Source organism: Cetorhinus maximus, chromosome 16, assembly GCF_964194155.1.
Source record: "Cetorhinus maximus chromosome 16, sCetMax3.hap1.1, whole genome shotgun sequence".
Taxonomy (NCBI): domain Eukaryota; kingdom Metazoa; phylum Chordata; class Chondrichthyes; order Lamniformes; family Cetorhinidae; genus Cetorhinus; species Cetorhinus maximus.
Genome location: NC_135894.1, coordinates 66,453,640 through 66,468,808, shown reverse-complemented (window position 1 = coordinate 66,468,808; position 15,169 = coordinate 66,453,640). Strand labels below are relative to the sequence as shown.

The window sequence follows — 15,169 nt, the reverse complement described above, 5'->3', positions numbered from 1 at the left end:
AACCTTCACTGTGACTCTGTCAGAAGGGAGGACCTGCTGCTGCCATCCCAGGAAACAGCATCTCCTGCCTTTCCAGGGAGGCTTTGCTGAACCATGAGGCCCCGTGTTGCTTTCTTTTCTGAGACAACCTGGTCTCGGCAAAATCTGGAGCTCCTGTCCTGCAGTGAGTGAATGGCTGTCTGGGTGCCCTTTAATTATGGCATCTGGACATTAGAGCCCATAAGGTAACAGCGGGGTCAGCAACTTCCTGCCTGCCCCCGCCATGAGATTCCCCATGCTCCACATGGATGTGTAAGTAATGAGCTGAACAGCGCAAGACTGCACATAGTCAGCCAGCCACCCCTCCCAGCGGAAATCACTCCAACTTCTGCGCCCGCCACCGAACTTAAACTTTAGAATGGAAGATTCGACCTTATGTGTGTAGAAACTTTATTTGCCAAAGAATAAATAAAAAATAAAGTTCCTACACACATAGAAACTGGTGTATCGTTTCTGCATAGCTCCAAGGTATAAAATATACAAGAGTTACAAAGGAAAGGAGGCTAAACAGCTTCCACCTCCATTGCCTCAGACCAATACTAGACATCTCCTCGCAAGACAGAGTGCCAAATATGGAAGTACACCAGCGTGCAGGGATCCCCAGCATGTTTGCCCTCTTGAGTCAGTGGTGACTCCGTTGGCTAGGTCATTTGAGCTGAATGGATGGTGGTCACATCCTCAAAGACATGCTCTATGGCAAGGTTGCTTTTGGCACAAGGCCAACAGGTGGCCCACATTTGCGATACAAGGATGTCTGCAGGTGAGACTTCAAGTTGATCGGGATCTGAGTTAATGTATGGGAAGTCTTCACTGCTGGCCTGAGTGCCTGGAGACAAGCAGTCAGGAAGGGCGTGGAAAAAGCAGAGGGCAAAAGAAATGACCAGAAAAAAAAAGAGCCTGCCGGAAGAAAAAAAAAAATCAGTTGACCTCGGGCCAACGCTACTCATCTGTGCCAGCTGCGGAAGGGTCTGCCACTCCTGAATCAGCCTCTACAGCCACAACAGATGATGTTCAATACAGAAGTGACCATACACCCTGAGTGCAGTCCATCATCTCTCAAGATGGAGGGATACCAAGAGGAGAAGAGAAGAAGAGGAACTTAATTTACAAGAGTTTTTTAAAAATGTCCTCTCCATGCTTACAGACCTCGCTTCCAGCTGTTTATACAGTTTGTTTACCTTTCTCAGAGTTCACACCCAGGCTTAACTAATCAAGCACAGTGAACAGCAATAGTAAACAGACTGCACAATCAAACACAGAACAATTGAACACTACAATAACCTTGTCTCAATTCCAAGGGCTTTAACATTCCATTAAGACAGCAAAGGCTGGTCTGGTTGAAAATGAGACAGACTTAAAGTTTCTTTAATGCTATTCCCTTGCTGGTAGACAGTACCACTCATTTGTTCGCTTTAGATTTCAGATGTGAACAAGTGGTGACACTGTCCACCAGCAAGAGAATAGCATTAAAGAAACTTTAAGTCTGGATCATTTTCATCCAGACTAACCTTTGCTGTCTTAATGTAATGGTAAAGCCCTTGGAATTGGGACAAGGTTATAAGAAGGCCAAACAAGTGATTGGATGTCCCATCCTGTGAGTTCATTGCATGACATTAACAGTGAGGTCTCTCACGTTTGTGATTCACAGTTTAATTAAATCAGTCAATAATATTCTGAACCTAGGTCATTTATTTGGATCAAAAACAGTAGGTGCCACAGCACAGATACTTGTGGTGTACTCCATTCACTGCTCATCTTCCCAGCCCAACATCACTTCCCTAACTAATGTCTTCTCCTTTCTCTCTTTCAGCTAGCTCATTATCCATCTCTAAGTTTTACACGATATATCAGCTACATTAAGTTGTTTAATGATCTTTCATGTAGAACCTTATTAAAGGTTTTCAAGAAGTCTGAATATGCTCTAGCAAAGGATTATTCAATGTCCACTTGGGATGCCACTTCCTCAAAAAAGTCAAACCAGCTCATCAGGCAGAATCTGCTCCTTCTGAAAATGAATAGAATTTACATTAATCACAGGAAACTCATTGAGCATGTAATATCATAATGCAATATTGTTAGAGTAAATCATAATGTACTGCAATAAAATTCCAGTAAATTGCAGTACCACTGAATAAATACTTAGTAAGTCAAAGTGTAGCTCACTGAGAACTCAGAATATTTCAATATAGCACAATGCCAGCTCAGCAATAATTCACTGAGAATTTAGTTAGTTAGGGTGTAATTCACTTGAGAACTCAAGAAGTCATACTCAAACACACTGGAAATATATACCAACTCCACGAGAACTCAGTAACTCATACTGTAATCTAAGGAGAGCTCAGTGAGGGCTCAGTGTTTATAAGCTAAGACAATGAAAAATGAATTAATTTTAGTGTAACTCAATCAGCATTCAGTGGAGTTGAGTGTAATTCAATAACTTACATTGTAATTTGATGCAAACTAATTGTACAACTCAACACATCATGGTGTACCTCCAGTAATTTGTGCTGACTATTTCCCTGGGGCTTCTGTCGCTAACTTCGCTGGCAGAGTTGGAGAAACCCCAAGAAAATTCCCAACATTACTGTAATCTAATAAAACATCACAATAAAGCAATAAGATTCAATACTTCACAGAGTTCTGTAACGCAATAACAGTACTTAGTGGAACTCAGTGAGAATTGAGTGCACTACGTTGTTTGAAAATGAGTATTTCATAGATCACAGTGTAACTCGATGAGAAACCAGTAGATTACTGTGACTCAGTGAGTACTCAGAAATTCGCAATGCAGCTCAATCACAATTCATTAACTTACTGCATAACTCAATGTAAAATAAATAAATCATAATGTAACTCAGTCATGCAGCCAGGGCTTTGGAATGTGATTTTGATCTCTGTGTGCTGTCTTTATACTGCACACTGAGTTTCTACTGCCCGTATCATAGCTTGCACCAATTTCCATTCACCCATCACCCCATGTTCACTGACCTATATTGGCACCCGGGCCGGCAACACCTCAATTTTAAAATGATCATCCTTTTTTAGATCCCTCCAGGGCCTCGTCCCCTTCCTATTTCTTTAATTTGCTCCAGCCCCACAACCAACTGAGATCTCTGTGCTCCTCCAATTCTGGCCTCTTGTCCACCTCCACTCTTTCATTGCTCTGCCATTGGTGGCTATGCTTTCAGCTGTTTAGGCCCTAAACTCTGGAATTTGCTCCATAAACCTCTCCACTTCTCTCTTTATCTTTCCTCCTTTAAGATGTTCCTTAAAGCCCAGCTCTTTGAATAAATATTTGGTCACCTGTCTTCATGTGTGGTTTGTTATCAAATTTTGTTTGATAATGTTCCTGAGAAGCACTTTTGGATGTTTTACTATGTTAAAGGTGCCATATAAATGCAAGCAGTTGTTGTTGTATAGACCGTGAGACCTTCATTCACATCTCTAGAAACTGCAATTATGTCTTAGAAATTGTGAGGCTCAGTCAGACCTTGGTTCTATTCCAGTAAATATCAGCAAAATTCAGCCACATCTCAATAAATCATGTTAGCCAGAGAGATGCGAATGATGCATTACCAGCTTACACAATGCTGTTTATTGATTTTGTTTTACAATACGGTATCTCTATTGTCTATTAAAATCATGTGGCGCTAATAAATATGGTGACATGGAGAAGTTACATTTTAATAAAACCACAACAGTGTTCAACGAGATCTCTCATAGTGGAACTTCATTATATAATTAAGGCAAATGATTTGTTGAACCCCTCAAAAAATATTACTTGACCATCTAACACTGCTTTTTTATGAACTATGCTGTGTGAAAACTTACTGCCATTTTTACCCAAATTACAACAAAGACTATATTTCAAATACTTCATTCGCTCTGAAGCACTTTGGACATCTTGAGACGTGAATAACTCTATATTATAGCATGTTCTTTCATTCTTCAATCATTGTACAGAACAGTGTAACTCAGTGAGAACTTAGCAAATCACTATGCTTAATACATCAAAATGTAGCTCAATAGGAGCCAAATGAAAACTCAATACTGTATAGTGCGACACAATGAAATGTCACATAACTCAACATAATCTAACTGATTCACGTAAATCATTAAAGTTCATATTACCTTTTTAAGGAAGAGCTATGAAATATGATTTTTATCCCACAACTATGTTGGGTTGTTAACACAAAATCATGAGTATGACATAATCAGTTAAGTGGGATATTAAATGAAGTGTATCAGTAGAGAAAGAAAGATACATTTTTGTAAACAATGCAAGACTTAGCTATATCTCAGTAAATCCCAACATAAATGAGAAATCTCACTTACATCTCACTGAGTCTTGCAGTAATTAATTAAGATCCAGTTGAGGCTTCAGTTCATCATTGTATGCTTTAGTGAGATCAATGTTCTATCTCAGAAATTACTGTGGGGACCAGTGAGATTTCAGTAAAATCACAATGTAAGTCGATAATGATGATATCTTATAGCTGATAACGTTTCAGTGAGTGTCATGTCTCAGATAAATCTTGGTAAATCACTAGGGCTAAGTGAGATCCAAACGCTGCCTGCGTAAATCACAATAGGCCTATGTGGGATCTTAGTTAAATTTCATTGAGTCACTATATAACTGGATGAGATATCAGTTATGCTTCGATTACTGTCTCATAGTGAGTCACAAGATGACAAGACACTGATTCAGTTATATCTCAGCAAATTGTAATGTGACAATTAAGATATGTAGAGCAATATCTCTGCAAGCGACAGTAAGATTCAGTGAAACTTAGCATATATCATTAAACCAGCGTACAATCACAATTCTTTTTCAATATAACTCCTTAAAATCACAGCAAAAGTTGCACATTTGTAAATTATAGTGAAATTCAATGATATATATTCAGTGAAAATTCAGCTATACCATTATCTCAAGAAATCATGGTCTAACTCAATGATGAAATTCAGATTTTCACTGTGGTTCATCTGTGCAAATCTAATAAAAGATTATTTAAGAATTGCAGCCTTGAAAGTTGAATGGCCCAAACTGACAGCAAGAGGATATGACATTTTTACATATTTTCCCCTTATGCCAGTGCATCCCAAACTTTTTTCTGCTGTGACCCCATTTTAATGTTTCACACTTGGGGCGACCCTAGAGTGAAAATTGTGGGAGGGCAGGGAGAGAGTTGTTGAGTGGGGTGGAGGTTCAAACAGCAGGGATACAAATACGCAAAACAACTAAGACACCTACCATTTTGCAGGCTCTGTTGGTGTCAGCAATCAGGCTTTAGGGCTTGTTAGATAAGGCCGCACGCTTAGGCAAAAAAATCGTGCACATTTAATGGGGTCTTGCAACTAATCCCAGAGTTGTCAAATCTGAGACTGTGCTCCACAGCCACCTTTGCTGCCTGGGAGCTTGTGATCCCAATTGCTCATCCTGTAACCCCACTGGGGGTCACGACCCACAGTTTGGGATCTTCTGCCTTATGTCGATTGAATAGAGGCTGTTAATGACTGTTTTGAGAAAGTCTATGGCATTATTGGGCCATCTTTTCAAAGCAATAGTCAAAAGTCTAAAGATGGGCATATACACATTTTTAATAAATGCACAATTTATCACAATTTTGTTTGAAAAATTTGTTGCACTTAAGGTCCTACCTAATACATTTAGTTGCCTCTGGTCTAGATTTTAAGTCTTGATCCTTTACAGTCACTCCAAAGTGTATTGGAAAAAGACCTCCCAGTATAATGTCTCCCTTTTTCTGTGCCCTTTGGTTTGGACCATATCCCGAAACACTGTAAGATTGAAGAAGAGTAAATCCCAAGAATAAGAGATGGTAATAATAATGCCCCATTGTATAGTCCTCTCTTGACGATGTCTTCACCAAATCAGATGTCTCCACTCTCACAATCACTTAGAGAAGAATCAATGAAATTTTTTGCTTATCTTTGTAATGATGAGGGATGACACGGTTGTAGAATTTTTGAAAGATGAAAACTGATGTCCCCTTGAAGTCTTCCATCTTGAAAAAGGCTATCATACCTATAGCTGATGAACAAATCGTTCAGCTTTGCTCCATTTTGACAAATTCCTTGGAGAAAGAAAGTACAGAATTTGAGTAACTGTAATCTTGCACTTTGGAATTGTAAAACATAAGTTTTTTCCTTCTTTTTTTCCCTTCCTCACATCTCCCTATGAAGCCAATTCGCTTTGATTTGGCCTTGATTTATGGAAAGGATATTGTGGAGAGGACTATGAGTTTCTCCATGATTTCTGCTATTATCACTCAAAACTTGGCTGAAAGGAGGCAGGTGAACAGGCTTGTGGTAGAAAAACATGGCTATGACAGATGAGCACACAATTTGCCATTAAAGAGATTCTTGAGGAAGCCTTTAGCACTATCTTGTGAGTTTTTTTGTTAAAATTTGAAAGTTTTACTAACCTACCTTCTAAAACATACTTTTATTTTTCTCAACCTCGCAGCCTGAAATTTGTAAGGCTTTGAAGACAACCTGCATTGAGTTTCCTGACTGGGACTGACGTGAATTCTGAGGATGAGGCCAGAGAATGACATTAGTGTGGTCCATGTTGTGTCCAGCTGGAATTTCAGCCAGCTTGGGATACTAATGAATTTGGGAACCAATGGAAACTTTCACGGATTCTAAAGGCAGATTTTATGGAAAAGTGGTAAAACAGAAGAACCTGACATGACAGAGCAGTTTAATTGCATATGTTGCAGAACATCTGCTTTATAATCAATGTTATCACAGTTTTGGTTTGCTGCCTTCTAATACTGATAGATTATCGATTCTTGAGTGAATTTTGTAATGTGGTACTCCCTTAGTCAGACATGAAGGTGATCTTTCTATTGCTAACGTGAGACATGAAAACCCTAGGGTTATGCTCCGGAGAACTCTACCTCAATTTATTAGGAAATACATCAAATCGCCTGGGAGATGGTGTGACTTGAGGTGCCTATGGCTCATTAGCCAGGATAATAGGGTAATTGCTTTGGAAAATGCAAAGTATGTGCGTGACAGAATGAGACAGGGAACAAATTTAGATCCTGTGTGCCTAATTAGTATACTGTGCTGCTGAGATACTGAAAAGATGGAAATGCAGTTCCATTTATATAACATTTCACAGCTTCCTGACAAGAGCTTTCTCATGTAATACAGACCTCATGGTGAGATCACACTTAGGAACAGTGATTTAAAAATACACAAGAAGGGTGCAAAAACCCCATCGGTGCCCATCCACAACATGGCGCAAGGTTCCAAATTTACTTGAACTCATCGCACACAGAGACAAGAAATAGAAAAAAAAACTATGCTCAATTTTAAGGAAAATCACCTGGAATTTTTTACCCAATGCCCTAAAGGCAATCAAGCAAGTCCCAGAAGATCGTGGTAATCCATGATCATCATTAGTCACACTTTACTAACTCCCTCTCCCCATCTGTCCCAATGTCCTTAGAAACCTAGGATTATAACCAGAAGGATTATTTTCAGCCATCGGGACAATTCCAAACAGAATTTGTCAGAATTTTGTCCGTCGCCCACTTAAAATTGAGAATACCTTCCACTTGCACTAAGTAATAATCCCTAATATCTCATGTCTTTCCTCATAGCACAGATATTCAATCCTATTTATCAACTTAGTTGATCTTCCTTCCAATCCGTCAAAAGTTAGGATGCCTCCAATCTGGTATGGTGTCCAGGACAGAGTACAACACTCTGGCAGGCAGCATTGAGACTCCTGTTTGGAGTGAGCATCCAGCTAGTTCTTTTTAAATGAGGCCCCGGCGTGAAAATGGCTGCAATACCTTTGGATCTGGCATGTGCGGCTGGCCAGAAAGTTAAACTCTGCCCCAACTGGGAGGAACGTGCACCCTGCACATGTCATCCAGTATCATCTAGTAGTTCAGCCAAAGAGGAACCCGAGGTAAATACTTGTTTACTTTTGTAGGGCCAGGGGAGGAGGTGGTCTCCTCATGCCTCACTAATATATTGTGGCACCCTGCCACACCTGGCACCCACCCCCCTCCCCCCCTCCCCTCCATAAATGCCCCCCAAAATCTCTGGTCTCCTGGTCCTTATCACACCGGCAACATCTGCCACCACACATGGTCCCTCACCACACCTACCCCCAACACACCTACCCCCACCACACCTACCCCCACCACACCTGGTCCTTCAACATACCTGATCCCCTCACCACACCTGGCCCTCCACATCATCACAACCTGGCCGCAATACACCTGGCTTTCCGGTCACACCTGATTTGCCTTCCCAAGACCAAACACCATTCACAGAATCACGACCTAACTTCATCCAAGCCTAGATGCCAGGTGGACCATCCAACATTGTGTCAGTACAAATGCGGTGGGCTACCCAGATTATTTGTTTGCCACCAGTATAATTGCCAAACAGCCATCCAAAAATCACATGGATGAAAAATCTACCCCATGGTGTTTCACTTAACTATTAACTTATGATTTAAGCATTAACCGGAGGATTTAATCGGAGGCAATTAATGTAGAGCAAGTTCAAGGGGCCAAATGGCCTCATCCTGCTCCTATTTCTTATGTTCCTTAATCAATAGTAAAGAAAAAAAATAGCTTATGTTTTCCTTGATAAACAAAGCAGCCAGAATATAATCCAACAGAAATAGTTCACATGGAGAAAGTTACACATTCCTTGCATTTTACACAAGAGAAAAATATTGCTAAATAAAATAATTTCGCTGATTGTGTTGCAATTATATAGACTGGTTTTTAATGGAGTAACATACAAGGACTGTTCATATCTAAGAACCAGCATGAATTTAAAAAATACTCCAACCAGAAGAAATATTATCGTTCAGGTATTGTTTGCAGTCACGGCCTTATGGACAATTCTGTCATTGAAATCTTGAAAAAAGTTGCTGTTTTATACCTCATTCCCATGTGTACATTGTACTGCATGTAATTGGTTCCAAGACTGAGAAAACAGAAACGTTACCATTTCTAAAAGCTAGAACGACTCCAGGGAGTTACGTTGGATGCAGTGGAGTGCGGCAACTTCAGTAACAAAGATGGTAACTATAGTACCAAGCAGAGGTCAGCTACGGCAGGTGCAACAGCTCCTAAATATTCTTATCGAAATGAGTAAATCAGAGCAGCTGGGTAGAACGCAGAATGCTGCATCGTCGGATTGAAGAATTATGAGCAACACTGAGCAAGAAAGGCTGTCTGGAGGTACAATACTGTTTCCATTGCTACATAAATCTAAATTATTTCACCTTTCTGTAAAAGATTACAAGTTTGGGTTCTGCAATATACACTTTAGAATACGGGGCTTATTTGTAATTGCATATTCATTCCTTCAACGAATAGATGGGGATTTCAAGGAATCACTCATCTGCTACCGTGTGCTCTCCTGCAGATCAGTGGAAGTAATGAACCCCTGCCCCAGGGAAGTGGCAGTAGCGTCATGGGAACAGTATGTGCTTCCTTGCCAGAATGACAACGCCTCTGTTCCTTTGTTACTCACTCAACCAACAGCTGCTATGGTGCCAGGAAATCAATTTGGCCAGATTGTCCTGGTAGCAGCTGGGGTGCAGCCATCTACAACCAATACTCGCAGGCTTGAACACCCAGAAGATGCTGGCCATGAGCATCTTCAGGGTTCCAACCTGAGCCACAGCAGCCTTCTACTAGCTTTGCTGAGGTCATGATAGCAGCATCTTGTAGGAGCAGAATTAGGAAACTTTCTTCGAAAAAAAAGGCACTGCGGGTTGACAGTCGTTGTAGAAATTAATTTAAGAAATATTTTTTATTTGTTCATCAATTATTGCCCATCCCTAATTGCCCTTCAGAAGGTGGTGCTGAGCCACTTTCTTGAACTGCTGCAGCCCATGTGGTGTAGGTGCAGCCCCCATTGCTGGGACTTCCAGGATTTTGACCCAGCGCCAATTGTGCTGGGAGTTAAATTTATCATGTTATCATCGTTGGCACTTTGGGCTATAGTGTGATTTAATAGCAACTTGTGAGTTTACATTGTCAATATGTTATTGCTTAAGAAGTTGGCTCAAGCTTTCAATGGCTGAGAAATTTGGTCATTGTTGGGAAATAGGAAGCAATCAGCAATGCCTCCAGAAAGTCTACCCATAAAATGGAGGTACCAGGTTTACTCCAAATTGTGCCTCTGGGTTTATCTACTTAATATCAGCAAGCTAGGGACTTCAGTTGAGCATCCTCATGCAGCTCACCAACTGGGGCCTTCCAGAAATCAATCATAAATGTGGAGCTACCTTGCCTGTAAGTGCCGGGTGGGTGGGGTGGTGGTGCAGGGAGGGGGATGGTAGAGATTAACTGTGGGGTCTGAGTGTGTGTAGACCAGCAGTGGTCTGCAGTATTGATATAGAACCAGGAGGAACATTACTGCTTCTTCTGGGTCCACATTAAGGAAAGTAAGAAAATGACTTACCTCTTCCTCATCGGTAGCTTTTAGACTTCCATTTAAGGACCATCAGTTAGGCCTCTGTAGACACAATAAAACTAAGGAGAGCAGCTTGACCCATGCTCCACCCAGCTTTGGCCAAATTTGGAATCAGTCCCGAAACAGGCTAAGGCCTCTGATTAACAAAGTCAGCAGCAACAGTTTTAAATGGACATCCAGCCACTCAGAAGTCGCCAATTGCCAAATTAGCAGCCAGCTCACCTCTGGGGGTGACTGGGCATGGGGGACTGCAGATGGAAATTTATCCCTTCAATATGCATTTCTTATCCAAATAACTGGGTGTGACAGGAAACAATTGCTCCCCTAATGTTCTTCAATGCAGAATTAGGGAGTGATGAAGGCTTTTTAACAAGAGCCATTAACGTGGAGGGGTAGTGTGTAGGTTTTCAGGATAGGGGAATGAACAGGTCACCAGAGCAATTGGCTCATCTCTTGCTGCAAGGTGTTGGGGTGGCCCTCCTTTTTCTGCTGCTTCCACACTTTCACTCTGGTCTTTCTCATCGGATGTGGACTGCATTTACCTCTTCCAAATGCAGACTTCTCTACGTGGTGAAGTTGTGCAAGAGACAGCATACTGCCATGATGTGGGAGGCTGCTAGTGAGGCAGATTGCAGGATATCACCAGACCTGTCCCAACACCTGAATCTCTGTTAAAGCAGCCCGGTGATGTGCGCTGACAGCACTAAGCACCCTTCAGTCATTTTAATTGTCAGTGCCCCTCATTCTCCTAGACAAGCATGGTTAAAATTGCTCCCAATGATTAGGAGGATGCTTCTGATTGTTGGAAAACCCATGATCAATATTGAGGCATGTGTGAGGGAGATATTTTATACTTTTCTTTCAAGAATTCCTACATTTAAAATGAAAGTGTTCCTGTTGCACATTCCTTCTCCTATAAAGCTTGAATGAAAATACTATGAATTGTTAAAAGTTTGTAAGGGACATTAATTGTAATGAATTCAGTATGAAGTGGTAAATTTTGTCAAGGAGTGGTTAACATTTTGACAACATTTTTTTCCCCTGTGCTAGCAATGATGAGCTTTCACATTAAAGGAATTTGTAATCTGCTGATGCTTCTCATTAGAAAAGTCATCTTTGGAATTGAGGAATCACAGTCATATGTGACAAAAGCAAAATACTGCAGATGCTGGAAACCTTAAATAAAAACAGAAAATTCTGGAAATACTCAACAGTTCAGAAGGCATTTTGGAGAGGAACAGTGTTGATGTTTCAAGTCAAAGACCCCTCAGTTCCAACTCTATTTCTCTCCACAGATGCTGCTTGTCCTGTTGAGTGTCTCCAGCATTTTCTGTTTATATCATCACAGTCATATGGGATTCACTTCTGCTACAGTTTGCAGAACACCATTGAATTTTGGAAGAAGTACTTTACCAGAACTGGTCGTGTTAGGTGAGGTGAAATTTAGTCAAAGGATATCGTATCCTTCTGATAAAGTTAGTTTAGTCTGGTGACATCTCGAGATACATTTTCAACTTGCTGCTCAGTTTTAAAGTTGGCATTGTGGGCTGAATTGGCTGTTACAGAAAGCATTTGATTTTCATTTCCACAAATGTCTCATGTAAAATTATAGCAACAGGTTCTGTGAGGATGGGAGCACATCATCACCTCCACCCCTCCCCCTAAACCCCAAACATGACAGAACTAACCAACTTAAAAGAGTCTCAGAAACATTGGTGCTGCATTCATCGGAACCCATGAACAGTGATAGGCCGGTCAGCCCCTTGAGCTTGTTCCACTATTCAATTGGATCAAAACTGTTCAGTCTCTCTTACCTGCCCCCTTCCCCATCTCTTGTGCCCACGGCCAACAAACCATCCTTATTCTGTGGTTTATAAAAATTAATGCGCGATTGCTGTAAGTTCAGCCACGCCAACAGACCTATTGTATTAATTTATCTTCCTGTAAATGTCATGTCTGCAAGCTAGAATAAAACTGCATTAAAGATCCTGGGGGAAAATGAAATTTGAAAACCAGCTTTAAAAATCAAACTGTTTTTCTGTCCTACAGCTTCCCCTCGCTGTTCAGGTCTTCAATTTCTAATCTCTCCTCATCTTCTAAAGGTTATGATGTCTGGACTACATCACAGCTGCCCTCTTTCTTACCCCATGATCAGCTGGCATTCACTGGATTTACCCATCCATTTCCCTCTTCACCGGTACAGCGTTTTGTTGGTGCAGGCTGCGCCATCTATTGGCCATGTTACAAAATTAGCACAGATACCAAATAAACACCAAGGGCAGAATTTTTAGGTCGGCCTGCGGGTGCGAAATGAAGCGCGTTGGCGTCGGCCGAGCGTGCCAGCATCAACGTGCACCCTCGCAGTATTTCGCTAGGCAGGCGTGCGATAAAGACAGGGGTGCGCCCGCCATTAATTAAGTGGCCAGTTAAGGCCCTTGAGGTGCCAATTATCTCGGAGTTTATGTAGCCCGTGCAATTTTCAGGCTGTCACACGGGCAAAGTGGGCAGGCCACATTTTCAAAAAGCTCATCCACGGGTGGGGTAAGAGGGGTGAGTGGATTTGTTAATGTGAGTAGTTCATACTTTAGCTTATAACTTGCTGCTGCTTGCTTGTGTAAACAGGGCATCTTCATTTCGCTTCAGAGCTGCTTTAACAGAAATAAGAGGCTTCAGTACAAAAACAAAAATACCTGTAAAAACTCAGCAGGTCTGACAGCATCTGCGGAGAGGAACACAGTTAACGTTTCGAGTCTGTATGACTCTTCAACAGAACTAAGGAAAAATAGAAAAGAGGTGAAATATAAGCTGGTTTAAGGGGGTGGTGGGACAGGTAGAGCTGGATAGAGGGCCAGTGATAGGTGGAGATAGCCAAAAGATGTCACAGACAAAAGGACAAAGAGGTGTTGAAGGTGGTGATATTATCTAAGGAATGTGCTAATAAAGGTACAGATAGCCCTAATGGGGGTGGGGTGGGGAGAAGGGATCGAAATAGGCTATAAGGCAGAGATAAAACAATGGATGGAAATACATTTAAAAATAATGGAAATAGGTGGGAAAAGAAAAATCTATATAAATTATTGGAAAAAAGGGGGAGTCGGAAAGGGGGTGGGGTTGGAGGAGAGAGTTCATGATCTAAAATTGTTGAACTCAATATTCAGTCCGGAAGGCTATAAAGTGCCTAGTTGGAAGATGAGGTGCTGTTCCTCCAGTTTGCGTTGAGCTTCACTGAAACAATGCAGCAGGCCAAGGATGGACATGTGGGCATGAGAGCAGGGTGGAGTGTTGAAATGGCAAGCGACAGGAAGGTCTGGGTCATGCTTGTGGACAGACCGAAGGTGTTCCGCAAAGCGGTCGCCCAGTCTGCGTTTGGTCTCTCCAATGTAGAGGAAACCACTTTGGGAGCAGCGAATACAGTAGACTAAATTGAGGGAAGTGCAAGTGAAATGCTGCTTCACTTGAAAGGAATATTTGGGCCCTTGGACGGTGAGGAGAGGGGAAGTAAAGGAGCAGGTGTTGCACCTTCTGTGGTTGCATGGGAAGGTGCTGTGGGAGGGGGTTAAGGTGTAGGGGGTGATGGAGGAGTGGACCAGGGTGTCACGGAGGGAACGATCCCTGCGGAATGCCGCCAGGGGGGTGAGGGAAGATGTGTTTGGTGGTGGCATCATGCTGGAGTTGGTGGAAATGGCAGTGGATGATCCTTTGAATGCGGAGGCTGGTGGGGTGATAAGTGAAGACAAGGGGGACCCTATCATGGTTCTGGGAGGGAGAGGAAGGTGTGAGGGTGGATGCGCGGGAGATGGTCCTGACATGGTTGAGGGCCCTGTCAACCACCGTGGGTGGAAAACCTCAGTTAAGGAAGAAGGAAGACATGTCAGAGGAACTGTCTTTGAAAGTGGCATCATTAGAACAGATGCGACGGAGGCGAAGGAACTGAGAGAATGGGATGGAGTCCTTACAGGAAGCGGGGTGTGAGGAGCTGTAGTCGAGGTAGCTGTGGGAGTCGGTAGGCTTGTAATGAATATTCACCAGAAATTGAGATAGAGAGGTCAAGGAAGGGAAGGGACGTGTCAGAGATGGACCATGTGAAAGTGATGGAGGGGTGGAAATTGGAAGCAAAATTAATAAATTTTTCCAGGTCCGGATGAGAGCATGAAGCAGCACCGAAGCAATCATCGATGTACTGGAGAAAAAGTTGTGGGAGGGGGCCGGAGTAGGACTGGAACAAGGAATGTTCCACATACCCCATAAAGAGACAGGCATAACTGGGGCCCATGCGGGTACCCATAGCCACACCTTTTATTTGGAGGAAGTGAGAGGAGTTTAAGGAGAAATTGTTCAGTGTGAGAACAAGTTCAGCCAGATGGAAGAGAGTAGTGGTGGATGGGGATTGTTCGGGCCTCTGCTCAAGGAAGAAATGGAGAGCCATCAGACCATCCCGGTGGGGGATGGAGGTGTAGAGGGATTGGACGTCCATGGTGAAGAGGAGGCAGTTGGGGCCAGGGAACTGGAAATTGTTGATGTGATGTAGGGTGTCAGAGGAATCACGGATGTAGGTGGGAAGGGACTGGACAAGGGGAGAGAGAATGGAGTCAAGATAGCAAGAAATGAGTTCCGTGGGGCAGGAACAGGCTGACACGATCGGTCT

The 15,169-nt window shown here is 42.3% G+C and overlaps 1 protein-coding gene across 1 annotated transcript in view; it reads right to left on the bottom strand.

Moving 5' to 3' along the window:
• LOC144691647 (extracellular calcium-sensing receptor-like) overlaps positions 1-15,169 on the bottom strand; it is a 77,231-nt gene that overhangs the window by 48,065 nt on the left and 13,997 nt on the right. Inside the window, 1 exon segment of the mRNA XM_078559950.1 lies at positions 5,701-6,134. Coding sequence (XP_078416076.1) covers positions 5,701-5,897 — 197 coding nt within the window. The 5' untranslated portion in view covers positions 5,898-6,134.